At 58.2% G+C, this 13,578-nt stretch overlaps 2 protein-coding genes across 2 annotated transcripts in view; both read left to right on the top strand.

The window, feature by feature from the left end:
- The window catches only part of MCOLN1 (mucolipin TRP cation channel 1), a 12,951-nt gene extending 7,887 nt beyond the window's left edge, over positions 1–5,064 (top strand). The window contains exons 6-12 of the mRNA XM_045290311.1: positions 101–254; positions 345–494; positions 574–675; positions 1,703–1,825; positions 2,186–2,401; positions 4,655–4,782; positions 4,877–5,064. Of these exons, the coding sequence (XP_045146246.1) occupies positions 101–254; positions 345–494; positions 574–675; positions 1,703–1,825; positions 2,186–2,401; positions 4,655–4,782; positions 4,877–4,913 (910 nt within the window). The 3' untranslated portion in view covers positions 4,914–5,064. The remainder of the gene's footprint in view (positions 1–100; positions 255–344; positions 495–573; positions 676–1,702; positions 1,826–2,185; positions 2,402–4,654; positions 4,783–4,876) is intronic.
- Positions 5,065–6,534: 1,470 nt separating this feature from the next.
- The window catches only part of PNPLA6 (patatin like phospholipase domain containing 6), a 26,584-nt gene continuing 19,540 nt past the window's right edge, over positions 6,535–13,578 (top strand). The window contains exons 1-9 of the mRNA XM_045290310.1: positions 6,535–6,594; positions 6,923–7,010; positions 7,132–7,214; positions 7,385–7,482; positions 9,123–9,263; positions 9,366–9,525; positions 12,791–12,871; positions 13,016–13,144; positions 13,486–13,566. Of these exons, the coding sequence (XP_045146245.1) occupies positions 6,568–6,594; positions 6,923–7,010; positions 7,132–7,214; positions 7,385–7,482; positions 9,123–9,263; positions 9,366–9,525; positions 12,791–12,871; positions 13,016–13,144; positions 13,486–13,566 (888 nt within the window). The 5' untranslated portion in view covers positions 6,535–6,567. The remainder of the gene's footprint in view (positions 6,595–6,922; positions 7,011–7,131; positions 7,215–7,384; positions 7,483–9,122; positions 9,264–9,365; positions 9,526–12,790; positions 12,872–13,015; positions 13,145–13,485; positions 13,567–13,578) is intronic.

The following is a 13,578-nucleotide window of genomic DNA, read 5'->3' as shown; positions in this document are numbered from 1 at the left end:
TTCTCCCATGGAGCAGTTTTGAACTTTGTACCTTGTGGCTAGCAGCCAGCAGAGCTCCTTGGCCTCCCTAGAGCAGGTCCCAAACCTGTGGCTAGCTCAGTCCTCCAGCGGGGCCCAGACCCCACCCACCTGCTGCCACCCCCGCAGGAGACAACAGCTTCCGGCTGCTGTTCGACGTGGTGGTCTTGCTCACCTGCTCCCTGTCCTTCCTGCTCTGCGCCCGCTCACTGCTCCGAGGCTTCCTGCTGCAGAATGTGAGGCCTGCAGGCTGGGGCACAAAGGGGCTGGAGAGGGGGGCTAAGGGTTGCAGGGCACTGGCCTCACCTCACTCTGGCGCTTTGCAGGAGTTTGTGGGGTTCATGTGGCGGCGGCGGGGACGCACCATCAACCTTTGGGAGCGGCTGGAGTTCATCAACGGCTGGTACATCCTGCTGGTCACCAGCGACGTGCTCACCATCTCGGGTACCGTCATGAAGATCGGCATCGAAGCCAAGGTGGGAGGCCCGGCCCGGTGCCTGCAGCTCCCACCGGGTCCTGGGGCCTCCTGGCGCTGACCCAGGCTCCTCCCCGCAGAACCTGGCCAGCTATGATGTGTGCAGCATCCTCCTGGGCACCTCCACGCTGCTCGTCTGGGTTGGCGTCATCCGCTACTTGACTTTCTTCCACAAGTACAATGTGAGTCCCGCGCGGCCCCAAGCCCATGGACCTTGGCAGCACCAGATGCAGTTGGGCAGGGTTCCCCCTCATATCTACCACTACAGACACCTGTCACCACACCTGGGCAGGGCTCCCCTTGGCATACCTGCCACCTTAGACACAACCTGTCACCACATCTGAGCAGGACCTTTTTTCCATACCTGTCACCACATCTGGATAGGACCCCCCTGCCATACCTGCTACCCCAGACACCACCACGGGGCAGGAGCCACCCAGGGGACCCTGGCCCCATGTTTCAGTGCTGCTATCCCAGAAATGGCACCAGAAGATCTGTTTTCTTTTGGATAATTTACTTCTGTCTTGTTGAAAATATGACAGCAGAGTGTGTAGCCCCTGATCATCGAGGAACGAGCCAGAAACCTGGGGACAGCTTGTAGCTCCTGCATGTGCCCCCCCACCCCACCCAAGTCGGCTGCTCCCCCCTGTCCCCCAGGACTATGGCCTCATTCCCCACCTCCTCGCTAACCTTTCCAGTTACACGTGGGCTACTGTGAAAAGCGCAATCTATGTTCTCACAGCTCAGGAGGCTAGAGGGCAGGGTTCCCGGCACCAGCTGCAGGGGAAGGCTCCCTCGTCTGTCTGTCTTTGTGGTTCTGGGACCCGTGGGTGGGTGGGGGGTCCGTGTCCCAGCTTCTGCAGCCCTGGCGGTCCTCGGTTCCTGGGTGATCTCCTTGGCATCTGTCCCCATTACGTTCCCGCCGCTTCTCTCGGTGTTGCATCTGCTGCTTTGGCTCCGAAGTCCCCGGGGGAGAGCAAGCCTCTGGAACATCACACAGAAAGCCCAACTCCCACGTTAGCGGATACGCATAGAGACAGGGGTTCAGAATCCAGCATATGGCTCTGGAGAACACCGTCGGATCTAGAACAGACCCTCCCCTACCTGAGTCCAGCCATGGGGCCCCCGCAGCAGTGCTCTGCCCTTCGGGGGCCTCAGCTGATGGGCTTGTGGTCACGTCTTCACCCGGACATCCTCGTTCCGACTCAGATCCTGATCGCCACGCTACGTGTGGCCCTGCCCAGTGTCATGCGCTTCTGCTGCTGTGTGGCCGTCATCTACCTGGGCTACTGCTTCTGCGGCTGGATTGTGCTGGGGCCCTACCATGTGAAGGTAGGTGCCACCCCCCACCCCCCGTCAGGACCCGCAGTCCAGGAACCCTGCCCCACGAGACCATTCCCTCTCTGATGACATGGCGACCCGGTCATGGACATGGTGACCTGGAAGCCCTGGGGCCCTGCTCCCTAGGACCTCAGGTGAACCTCCATGGCCCCTGTGACCACTTTGTCTATGTCATGATCGGTGGCCTTCCTGGGAGTCTGCTTACAGTCAGCTCTAGCCACTGCCCCCTCTGACCTCTGGTGGCCTTGTGGCTTTGTCATGGTCACAACCACCCCAGACGGCCCCCGGTGACTGACTGCTGGGCCTGCATGCCTGCCTCCTCTGAGCCCCCGCCCCCCCACCCCCCCGCAGTTCCGCTCGCTGTCCATGGTGTCCGAGTGCCTGTTCTCGCTCATCAACGGGGACGACATGTTTGTGACGTTCGCCGCCATGCAGGCCCAGCAGGGCCGCAGCAGCCTCGTGTGGCTCTTCTCCCAGCTCTACCTCTACTCCTTCATCAGCCTCTTCATCTACATGGTGCTCAGCCTCTTCATCGCGCTCATCACGGGCGCCTACGAGACCATCAAGGTCAGCCTCCCCCCGGTCCGCGCACGGGGCTGGTTGACCAGGAGGAGATGCTTGCCCTACAGGCCACAGCGGCTGAAGGCGAACGAAGGGTGGAAGGTGACGCAGGTTGATGGTGGCATTGCAGCCAGGGCTGGGGCCACCGAACCCCTTGGCTGGCAAGTCGATACCAAGGACCCTCTAGCACAGAGCAGAATGGCCCATGGGGCTCCCAAGGGGGTCGTCGTCACAGAGCAGATTGTCACCCTTTCTCCCACGCTCCGCTGACCCTCTCCATGACCACCGGGCACTTGAGCTCTGTGCCACCAGGCCCGGGAAGGCTTCTCACTCACTCACTGCCATCCAGTTGGTTCTGACCGAGAAAGCCACCCTAGAGTTCAGGGTGGAACTGCCCCCTGGGGGTTTCCGGGACTAACTTTGTACAGGAGTAGAAGAGCTTCGCCTCTGTCCCGCGGAGGGGCTGACGGTTTCTAACTGCTGATCTTGCTGTTAGCAGCCTGATGTACAGCCGCCATGCCACCAGGGCTCCTTAAAGGGGAAGGCTCCCGGAATTCGCTGCCATGTGCCTACTTACACTCTCCAGTCCCTGGAGAAGGACATCATGCGTGGTAAAGTAGAGGGGCAGCGGAAAAAAGAAGGCCCTTGGCGAGACAGATCCACAGGGTGGCTTGTGACTGTGGACTCAAGCAGAGGACCCAGTGTGAGGAGGCACAGGACTGGGCAGTGTCTCGTTCTGCTGTGTGTCGTGTGGCTCGCTATGAGTCAGAACCAACTCCTTGGCCCTTGACGACAACACATTTGTAACTGGCCCGTAGAGTGTAGGGTGGAGCCCTGGTGGAGGTGTGGTTATGCATTCAGCTGCTAACTGCAGGCCAGCAGTTCAAAACCACCAGCTGCCCTCTGAGGGAGCAAGAGGGGTCTTTTTACTCCCATGAAGAGTTAGTCTCAGAAACCCACAGGGTCAGTTCTACCCTGTCCTATAGGGGCACTCCGAGTCAGAATTGCCTCAATGGGAGTGAGCTGAGTTGGAGTGTAGCTAAAAAAAAAGAATCCCCGCCCTTCCCACCTATCTACATCCACATATATCAATCCAGCTAAATATGGCTAGAAAAGCAAAATACCAGCCCAAGTTGTCAGGCCACCTCCCACCTGTAGTGGACCCATGTGTTCAGAGTGGACCTGCCCCCTAGTGTTTCAAGCTGTGACTTTTCAAGCACATCGCCAGGCCTTTCTTCTGAGGCCCCTCTGGGAGAGTCCGTCCACGTGCACCTGTGCTTCAGTGGTTCAATTCCACCTCACGGCAGCCCAACCGAGCAGTCCTCCAGGCTGAGTGGCCTTTAGGAAGCAGATCCCCAGGCTGGTCTCCCCGGGTGCCTCTTAGTGGCCCGGTGGGAGCCACCAACCTTCTTTCTGGCTAGTAGTTGAGCCCTTGCCTGTCGGCATCCCCTAGGGACCTTCCACCGTGGCCAGTGTTGGCCTGCTGGAGAGTGTAGGTCCGGAGCATTACCATCTCAGGACATACTGCTCTCCATCAGAGAGGCCAGAGGTGGGGAAGCATCACTGGCATGGAAACCCACACCAGCCACAGTGACCCTGCCCATCTGTACTGCACTGGAGCGCACAGCTGCTTGGTGGGTTTGAACTGCTGAGCTTGTGGTCAGCAGGTCCATCACCTAACCACAGTGCTCAGGATTTTAAAAGGACTGGGAGGGGTGCAGGCGTAACTGGCAGCTGGGAGGTTCGCTTCTGCTGGTGGTGGGGGTGGGGGGTGATCTGTGTACCTGGCCCCTGCGTGGCCCTTGTGCCTGAAGACAGCTGTCTCAAGAGCCCCCCTGGGTCTTGCAGTAAGCCCAGACCCTGCCCCCACTGCCAAGCCATGTGATGTTATGAACACCCAGAGGGTCTAGTCCAGCTTGGGCCCTGGCAGCGAAGCTCCTTGCCTTCTTCACGCGTGTGCAGAGTTGAACTGCTCCTTGGAGCTTTCCAGGCTGAGACCCTCTAAGGCCCCTCTGGGAGGAACGGGGCTCACAGTTGAGCACTGTACTGTCTGTGCCACCCAGGGACTCCTGAGGCCACAGCAGAGGGGTCAAGTTACAGGTGCTAGGTGTGCATGAGTTAAGCCCAGGGTGGTGGTTCTTGCAGTAAAAGGGCGGCCAGGGCTCAGAATGCTACCAATGGGTGAAGGGCAGGTCAGACCTCTACGACCTTAGGGACAGAGGCCACTCTCATGTTGTCCTGCCCTTGCTCTCCCCTTAGCACCCTGGTGCCAACGGTGAGCAGAGTGAGCTCCAGGCCTACATCGCCCAGTGCCAGGACAGCCCCACGTCTGGCAAGTTCCGTCGAGGGAGCGGCTCAGCCTGCAGCCTCCTCTGCTGCTGTGGCAGGTGCTGTGGCTGGGTGCTGGGCCTGTGGCCGGGGGTGTGGGATGGGCTGGGTGTTGAGGGAGCTGACCGCTTCCTGACCCCGCCCCGTCTCCAGGACCGCCTCGGAGGAGCAGTCACTACTGGTGAATTGATGGCAAAGACCACCGGCACAGCCACTGGCCCCTTGGCCCCAGACCCAGGGGTCTCCCGCTTATTTATTTTTAGGGTTTGCTTTTAAGGACCGGCTCCCTGCTGTGCCTGGGCCAGCTGGGTCAAGGGTTAAATAAACACGGAAGAAGTGTGTTTTTCTCTTGGATTTGATTTTGTATTTTCACCGGGGCGGAGGGACAATCCTTACTTTTCCCAGCTGAGCTCTGGCCCCTTTAAGGCATCGCCACACCCAGCATGGAGGGCACCTAGCAACCTTCCCAGCAAAGAGGGTGGGGCGGGGCTATGTGCCCCGCGGTGAATAATTTAAAGGGACCGCGCCCAGGACGCAGGCGGAAGACTCGCTTGGCTATCGGTGGACCCTGAAGACGACCCCCAGGGTGAGTCCGGGTTGGCATCTGCCCTGCAGGGCTTTCTTTTCGAGGGTCGTTAGTGAACTGTCAGATTCCCCACATAATGTCTCCCCAAACGCTAGTCACCCTGGGTTTCCTGTAGCACCCATCCCTGGCAGGTGTCTCTGTACTGATAACCAGGTGCTCCCAGGGGCAGAAGCGGGAAATGGTCACCCCAAGAATTTTCTAGGTAACGTCCCAAGGGCTTTGGAACTCCTTCAAATTTCTTTAATGTTCTTGTGACGCCAGACACACCCTCAGGCTTCCACATAAGTCTCAGTAATATTCCATCTTAACACCGTCCAGGGAGCCCCCGACTCGGCCCCCAGATCCACAATCAAATCCCAAGGACCCTAGGGGGCTTCCCCCAACAGTGGTCTTGTGCGCTCCAGAATCTTTCCATCACCCCCACCCAACCAAGTAATTACAACGTTGCCAGCATCGTTGGCGGGGGGGGGGGGGGGGGGGCCTCATGCTGCTGGGCACCCATAGTCGCCCCCAACTTTGCCCCCTACGGTTTTCTTGGTTGTAATCTTTAGGGAAGCAGATAGTCAGGTCTTGTTCCCCGGGAGCCAATGAATGGGTGTGAATCGCAGCTGTTTTAGTTACCAGTGAAGTGCTTAACCCTTTCTGCCTTCTCCGACGTAAACCAGTAAAAGCCCACTCTAAGCGTCCCCGCACCTCTCCAAGGCCCCTTACTGTGGGAGCCCCCAGCAGTATCCCCATCCCTTCCCCGTGGCAGGTTTGAGTCAGGATCCTGGCATCCGGCTACCAGCTCACCCTAAGCTCCATATTCCTGGGGGGCGGGGGTGGGGCTGTTGGTCACGACTGATCAACCTTGCAGGGCCAGGGAGGGACCGACCCAGGAGGGTCCCCAGGAGGCGCGTCGGGGCTGTGCCCTGCGGGGCCCCGCGCGTGGGTGGGCAGCAGACAGCGGATGCCTACATGCCCTTTGGCCCCAGGGGGGGGTGGGGCGGGGTGGGGCGACTGGTCGGGCGGTTGAGCAGGGGAAGGAGCTAGCGACCGGCGGGTCCATCTCACCCCTGGCCTACACTCCGACGCCGACCGCACGAGCCCCGCAGTCCGGCCGTGACCCTTGGCCTCCGGCCGCGGGTACGCAGAGGGCGGGGCTTCCGGCAGGGGCGGGCCGGACCCAGAGAGACGGCCCCGCGCGAGCTCCTCGGGCGTTCTCGTTTCCAAGGGCTCGGGGCGGCCATTCCCGCCGAGGACCTCTTTGAAGCCGCAGATGGAGGCCCCGCTGCAAACCGGGATGGTGAGGCTCGCGAGCCTGCGGTGCCGCGGGGACTACAACTCCCGACGGGCTCAGCCCGCGTAGTTTGCGGTCTCGCGAGAACATCGCGGCGCGTGTTCGGGCGGAACTACTCTTCCCGGCTTGCTTCTCGGGCTGCCGAGCGTCGGGGAGAGTGGGGCCCCCGGGGAGGGAGCTGCACCGGGCCATTCTGCAGATGGGGACACCGAGGCCCGAGCTGTCTGCGACCTCCCCGGGGGCGGGGTGGGAGGGCACCCTGGACGTCCCGGCCCCCAGGGAGGCTTCAGCGGGGCGGCCGTGCGACCCGCAGCCAGTGCCGTTCGTGCCGCAGGTGCTGGGCGTGATGATCGGGGCCGGAGTCGCGGCGCTGGTCACTGCTGTGCTCATCCTCCTGCTGGTGCGGAAGCTGCGGGTGCAGAGTGAGGACCCGGAAGGCCCCTCGGGGAGGCTGCGGGTGGGAAGCCCACGTGCTAGGGTCTGGGGGGCGTCGAGATGGGATTTGGCCCGAGCTCAGAGAACCACGTCCCCACCCCTCCTCAGAACCCCCAGCCCCGGAAGGCCCCCGGTATCGGTTCCGGAAGAGGGACAAAGTACTTTTCTATGGCCGGAAGATTATGCGGAAGGTGAGTTCAGGACGCCTGGAGCGGCACTGAGCTCCCCAAGCAGGGGAGGCCCTGCCCTTTCCGTATTGCATTCCTGGGCACCTTCCCAGCCGCTTTCAAGACACCTGAGACCTGGCTCCCCTGTTCTTCAACTGACAGTTGACGCATCGCCCCTTCCTTTACCATCCTAGGTGTCACAGTCCACTTCCTCCTTGGTGGACACCTCAGTGTCCACCACCTCCCGGCCACGCATGAAGAAGAAACTTAAGATGCTCAACATTGCTAAGAAGTAAGGCTGTGCCCAGTGTGTGTGTAGCAAGGTGGGGCAGGGGGCAGGGAAGGGATTGAAGGTTATCTCAGGCTTTCTGACTGGCCCACCCACACCAAAGGGTGTGCTTTCTGGGTTCTGTGAACTGCACACCAGCTGCCTGGAGAACTGTCTTTTCACACCAGAGAGGTTCTCTCAGCACTGTTTTCTAAGGGATGGTCTCAGAACTCCACACCAGTCGTGCTATCTTTCCGTATCTCTCTGAGGTCTACTCACAGGGGATTTATTCCAGGATGCCTCCCTGAAGTCACCTCCGGTCTCCGGTGACCTGTTGGCGAGGCCCTCCCTGAAGTCATCGTCCCAGCAAATCTCTGCGTTTTCATCCCATGAACTTGCAATTCTCCCTACATTGAGGACGCTGTTTTTTGGGGTGCTGGGCCCCAGGAGCTAGCCCAAGGATCTTCCTCTACCAGAAAGATAGGAACAAATGTGTCAGGGGTCTCCATCCTCAGCACAGGGCCTCTGAGGAGGGCTCTCAACTGGATCTTAGTAACCCAGGAGCTGGCTCTGGGATCGCTTCCCATCCAGGGTCTCACAAAACCTTCATGCTAGAGGGTCCTCAAGGGACTCCATGCCCCACAGAGCTAGCTGCTTGTGCAGGATTTCCCCGGCCCCGGCAAGGAAGGCTCGGTCCAGGGCCTCCCTGGTGGGGGAGCCGAGGGACTGGGTCTCACGTCTCCCCATGGCAGGAAGATCTTGTCCAGCGTCTGCCCAACCTGGAGGAGCTCCTCTTCTGTCTTTACGACTTGTAGGGGCATAGGGTCCCTCTGGCTAGAAAAGGCACCGACCTGGATTTCTCCATCTTGGGGGTGGGGAGGGGACGCTCCTAGAAGAGGGCCTGTCTCAGCAGTCACGGGGACTCGAGGAGAAACGCACTTCTGGTTCACAGTGAGCAGAGGTCTCTGCCTGGACTCTCTGGGGGGAGGGGGCGGGCGATCTCAAGAATCACAGGCTCGGGCTGCTTTCTGGCCTGGAAAGAAGAGCCAGAGGTGATGTCTGGGGTCTCCTCCTCACATGGAAGCTACCTCAGGATCTGCCTCCACTAGGGAATCTCTCTCCACTCCCTGGAGAAGAACCTCATGCTTATCATGCTTGGTAGAGAGAGAGTGTGTGTGTGTGTGTTTGGGGGGGATTGAGAAAGAGGAAGGCTCTCCAGGAGATGGATAGCCATGGTGACTGCAACCATTTGGCTCAGGCACAGGAACAACTGTGAGGATGACAAAGGGCCGAGAAGCATGGCATTCTGTTGGGCGTAGGGCCACTGTGGGTCAGCGCCGGCTCGATGGCACTTAACAGCAGCAACAACAAAGGAGGCTGTCTCAGGCTGTCTGTGGAGTCTGCCTCCATTGAGGATCTGTCTGTCTCAGGGACTTAGGGTCAGGGCTTTCTGTCAGGGTTCGGTTCACGTTTACTGCAAAAGGCCAGACCGGACGCCTCTTAGGCTTTGCACACCCCACAGACTCCTACACTTTGAAGGAGGCAGAGAGCAGCCATAGATGATACAGAACTGAATGCGTATGGCCCTGTGCCGACAAAACTTTATATATAAAAGTTGCTGACCCCTCCTTGCTCCCTCCTGTCCCACTGCCTCCGGCCACCAGGATCCTGCGCATCCAGAAAGAGACGCCAACATTGCAGCGGAAGGAGCCCCCACCCGCCGTGCTGGAGGCTGACCTGACAGAGGGCGACCTGGCCAACTCCCACCTGCCCTCCGAGGTGCTCTACATGCTCAAGAACGTCCGGTCAGTGGCAGCAGAGACAGGTGGGAGTGGGTCAGGGGACAGCTGTGGGGCTGACTGAGGCCCCGTCTGACTTCCCACCTACCTTACCCACTTGCTTTGCAGGGTGCTGGGCCACTTCGAGAAACCTCTCTTCCTAGAGCTCTGTAGACACATGGTCTTCCAGCGGCTCACCCAGGGGGACTATGTCTTCCGGCCAGGCCAGCCGGACGCCAGCATCTACGTGGTGCAGGATGGGCTGCTGGAGCTGTGCCTGCCCAGCCCGGTGAGTGGCCAGCCTGTGAGAGTAGCAGGGGTGGGCAGTGGGATGGTCCACAGGGCCGGGGCTTCTACACCCTCAAGGTTTACTGATTTCTATGTATTACTTGTCCCAATACATATTGGGAGCTTTCAAAAAGTTGATGGAAAAGATGGAATGAAGTGATCATGAATGTTCTCAGGCCTATTTGGGAAACCCACCCCCTCGGAGAATTCTGTTCCTTCATCTCCTCCTCTGTAGTATGTTACTGTGCGTTCAGATTGCTCAGTGAAACTGACCATGTTCTTCGTGGTGCGTGCGCATTCTCAGCGTTTGCACTCTGGTGGTTCTGCCTCCCTGAATCTAGCTGCCCCACCTCTTTACACTTTTACCTCTGCTTTTCCTTGTGTGTTTGTTTTGCTTGAGCTTTCTACAGTGACTTGGTTGGAGGTTTGCAGAGTCAGCCTTTCCGTTCAACAAGTTCGATGTGTTTTGTTAAAAGACGTACAAGAGGTCGCCCAGCCTTTGGTACCTGGGGACGGTGATTGCCATTGAGTACATACAAGGAGGCCCTTTTTTGGTGGGGGGGACAGGTGACGGACCCTTGATGCCCAGCCCAAAGGCTGGCTGTGGGAGTGCACGGGGGCCACGGGGGCCGTGGAAGAACAGTCTGCCCTTCGACAGCTGAAAGGCCACACGCAGCTTTGAAAATACTCAGGGTGGTCCTGAGTCAGAATTGACTCCGCGGTAACAGACAGCAGTGACAAGAGTACACGCAGCGGGACACATGGCCCTTCAGGGCTTTGTCCCCAGAAACAACCCAGGCCATTCTTGATGCTTCCCCGGGCATTCCCACCCTCCTCCTCTGCCTCACTCCACGCAGCTGGGCGCCCCCTAAACAGCACCTTGCCCCTCCTCACCCTTCCCACCCCCAGCACCAGACCCCTGTAAGCTCCGGGTTCTGTGTAGCCCCCTGCTTCTCAGGGATGAGCTCATGACCCTTTTGTGACGGCCGGTTTCACCCAGCATCATGTTTTCCAGGCCCTTCCGTGGCACTCAGCGTGTCCTTTGAACTTCAGGCGTGCCAGGTGGGAGTTTTCCTGACCTCCTCAGCGGTTGCTTGGCCGGCTCTGTGTCTGGCCTCTCTGCCCCGCTCTCTGTGTTCCGGGCCCCTTCTGCACCCCTGGTTTCTAGCAAGTCAGACTCAGAGCAACTCCGTGTGTGTGTCCATGTGGAACTGGGCTCCATAGGAGGGGTTGTCCACAGCGTGGGGAAGCAGACCACCTGGCCTTTCTGCCGGCAAGCTGCCGGCGTCTCTGTGAACAGCTGAGCTGGAATACCAGTTTTAAAGGAACTCGGGCAATAAATATTATCAGTACAGACTCTTCCCCGGGTTTTCCTGCTTTCCCAGTATTTATTTGTTTTACCGCACACAATGGGCTGGATTGTGTGAGCTGCATTCAGTACCGAGAACACAGAGTTCCCGTAGCTCCCTCCCCACCCTCCCCTGTCTCCTATTGTTAGAATCGTGTCCGCCCCTGCTCCTCCCGTGTGCATTTGTTACAGTTACTGAGCTGATAGTGAAACATCCTTAAGAACTAGAGCAAGTAGTGGACCACCTCCCCCTGTGAGGCCTACCATCCTCTGGGTGTTGACAAATGCATACAGTGAACCCTCGTTTATCGCGGTTAATCGGTTCTAGACCCTACCGTGATAAATGAAATTCCGCGAAGTAGGATTCCTTATTTGTAAATCAAATATTTTCGTAGTAAGAGCATAGAGGACATGAAAAAACACCCTTTAGTCACCATTACACTCGTATTACCCAATTTATTAAACGAAAAAGGGAAAATACAGTAAAACATTTTGGACGTTACAATTATCATTTATTATTATATTATTTATGGCATCTAGTTTACAGTATTACATATTTCACATACAGTATTATTATACATAGTTCTTACAGATACTGTAATCAATAGCCTATGAAATGACTTAAGGGATGTACTCTACAGGTGGGTCGCCGTCTTTTTCCTCTGAAGGAGCGGGTGTAGGCAGTGGGTGCTGTTACGCAAAAACTGCGATAGAGTGAAGCCGCGGAAGTGGAAGCGCGAAGTGGCGAGGGTTCACTGTAATGCCGTCGGTAGGTAGGGCTGCCATCACGGCAATACCTCAGGAGAGCGGGGGCTCTACAGAGCGGCAATTCGTTTTCTTATCGATCTGGAGGCTGGAAGTCTCCCCTTGGGGTGGCTCCGTCTTTGTGTCGGGGTACAGTTGCCAGGGCTGCCCTTGCCCATGCTGGAGCTTATAGAGGCACACGTCTCCGTCATCAGCCTCTTCCCCTCTGTGTGTTCACGGCTGTGTGGCGGTGTCTGTTCTGGTCTTTCTAATCCAGAGACACGAGACCTACCCAGCTCTGCTCTGCGAGCCCTGGTGGTGTAGTGGTTATGCATTTGGGCTGCTAACCACAAAGTCGGCAGTTCAAAACCATCAGCCACTCCTCAGGAGAAAGACGAGACTTTCTGCCCCTGTACAGAGTCACAGTCTTGGAAACTCACAAGGGCATTTCTACCCTGCCCTATAGGGTTGCCGTGAGTCAGCGTCGACTCCATGGTACTGAGCTCTGCTCTGGTCCCATTAACGTAGCAGAGAGAAGAGCTCCTATTTTCCACTCAATAATCAGCCCGCTACCATCAAGTTGATTCCTATACAGGGTTTCTGAAACGGCCTTTTTTTTTTTTGAGACTTTAGCTTTCAAGAGAGTAGACAGCCTCATCTTTCTGCTGAGGATCGTCTGGGTAAGCTGTCGCAGCTCCAGGCTTACCCAGCAGTGAGCCCTCGGCTCCTATTTCCATAGAGGGCCTGGTTTATAGGTACAGAAAAAAGGAAAGGAAGCCACACTCGCTGCCATCGAGCCAATTGTGACTCACAGTGACTCTGTAGGACAGGGGTGAGCTGCCCCTGTGGGTTTCTGAGACTGTAACGCTACCGAAATAGAAAACCTCATTTTTCTTTCTGGGACGGCTGGTGGTTTTGAACTGCCACATTGCGGTTAGCAGCCTGACACGTAACCCCTACACCACCAGGGTTCCCTGTTCATGGGTACAGGGGTGAGTTAGGATTACGTGTATTGGGAAGGGACACAGTTTAGTCCATAACATGAAGTTAGAGGGGGTTGGCGGACTTTTGAGAGGCCTGGTCCACAGATAGTGGACTGAGTGGGCTGCAGGGCCAGTGCTGGCCAGCGGGTCATTGGCTGGGGCCCTCACTGTTGGTGGTCCCCGTTTCTCAGGATGGGAAGGAGTGCGTGGTGAAGGAAGTGGTCCCCGGGGACAGCGTCAACAGCCTTCTGAGCATCCTGGATGTCATCACTGTAAGTGGCCAACCTGTTCAGGGCTGGAGGTCACCCCAGAAACCCTGGGCCCATTGGCCCTGGAACCTGCCGGTGGTCCTAAAAGGGTCAGGCCAGTGGAGGGGCCTTGAGGGTGTCCCTGACCACAGGCCTCTCCACCCCCAGGGTCACCAGCATCCGCAGCGCACAGTGTCTGCCCGGGCAGCTCGGGACTCCACGGTGCTGCGGCTGCCAGTGGAAGCCTTCTCCGCGGTCTTCACCAAGTACCCTGAGAGCCTGGTGCGCGTGGTGCAGGTGAGGGGCTTGTCCTCTGGCAGACCCGTCCCCTCCCCACCCTCATAGTCACTACTGCTTATCAAGCTGGAGCAGCTGGGCTTCCCAGCCCTGTCCGGAACCCACCCACCAGCCCCTTTCTCCAATTTTGCCTAGACTGGCTTTCCTCTGGGCTCCAACCCCCATGCATCTCCAGCCCGCCCCTCGCTGTGCCCGGCGGAGTCCCCCTGCCCCCTAATTCTGGGTCCCAACTTAAACTATGGGGAGCCCTCCCAGTTCTCTGGAGCCCACCGCCTCCATCCCATCCCTGCTGGCCACACCTCTGACTGCCTCTCCTCCGGGCCCTGCCCCCACCCTCCTAGATCATCATGGTTCGACTGCAGCGCGTCACCTTCCTGGCTCTTCACAACTACCTGGGTCTGACCAATGAGCTCTTCAGCCACGTGAGTTGTGGG

This window comes from Echinops telfairi, unplaced genomic scaffold (genome assembly GCF_000313985.2).
Source record: "Echinops telfairi isolate 266 unplaced genomic scaffold, ASM31398v2 ScPeMD7_36;HRSCAF=134, whole genome shotgun sequence".
In the NCBI taxonomy this organism is placed as follows: Eukaryota; Metazoa; Chordata; class Mammalia; order Afrosoricida; family Tenrecidae; genus Echinops; species Echinops telfairi.
This window is presented reverse-complemented; position numbering and strand designations above follow the sequence as displayed.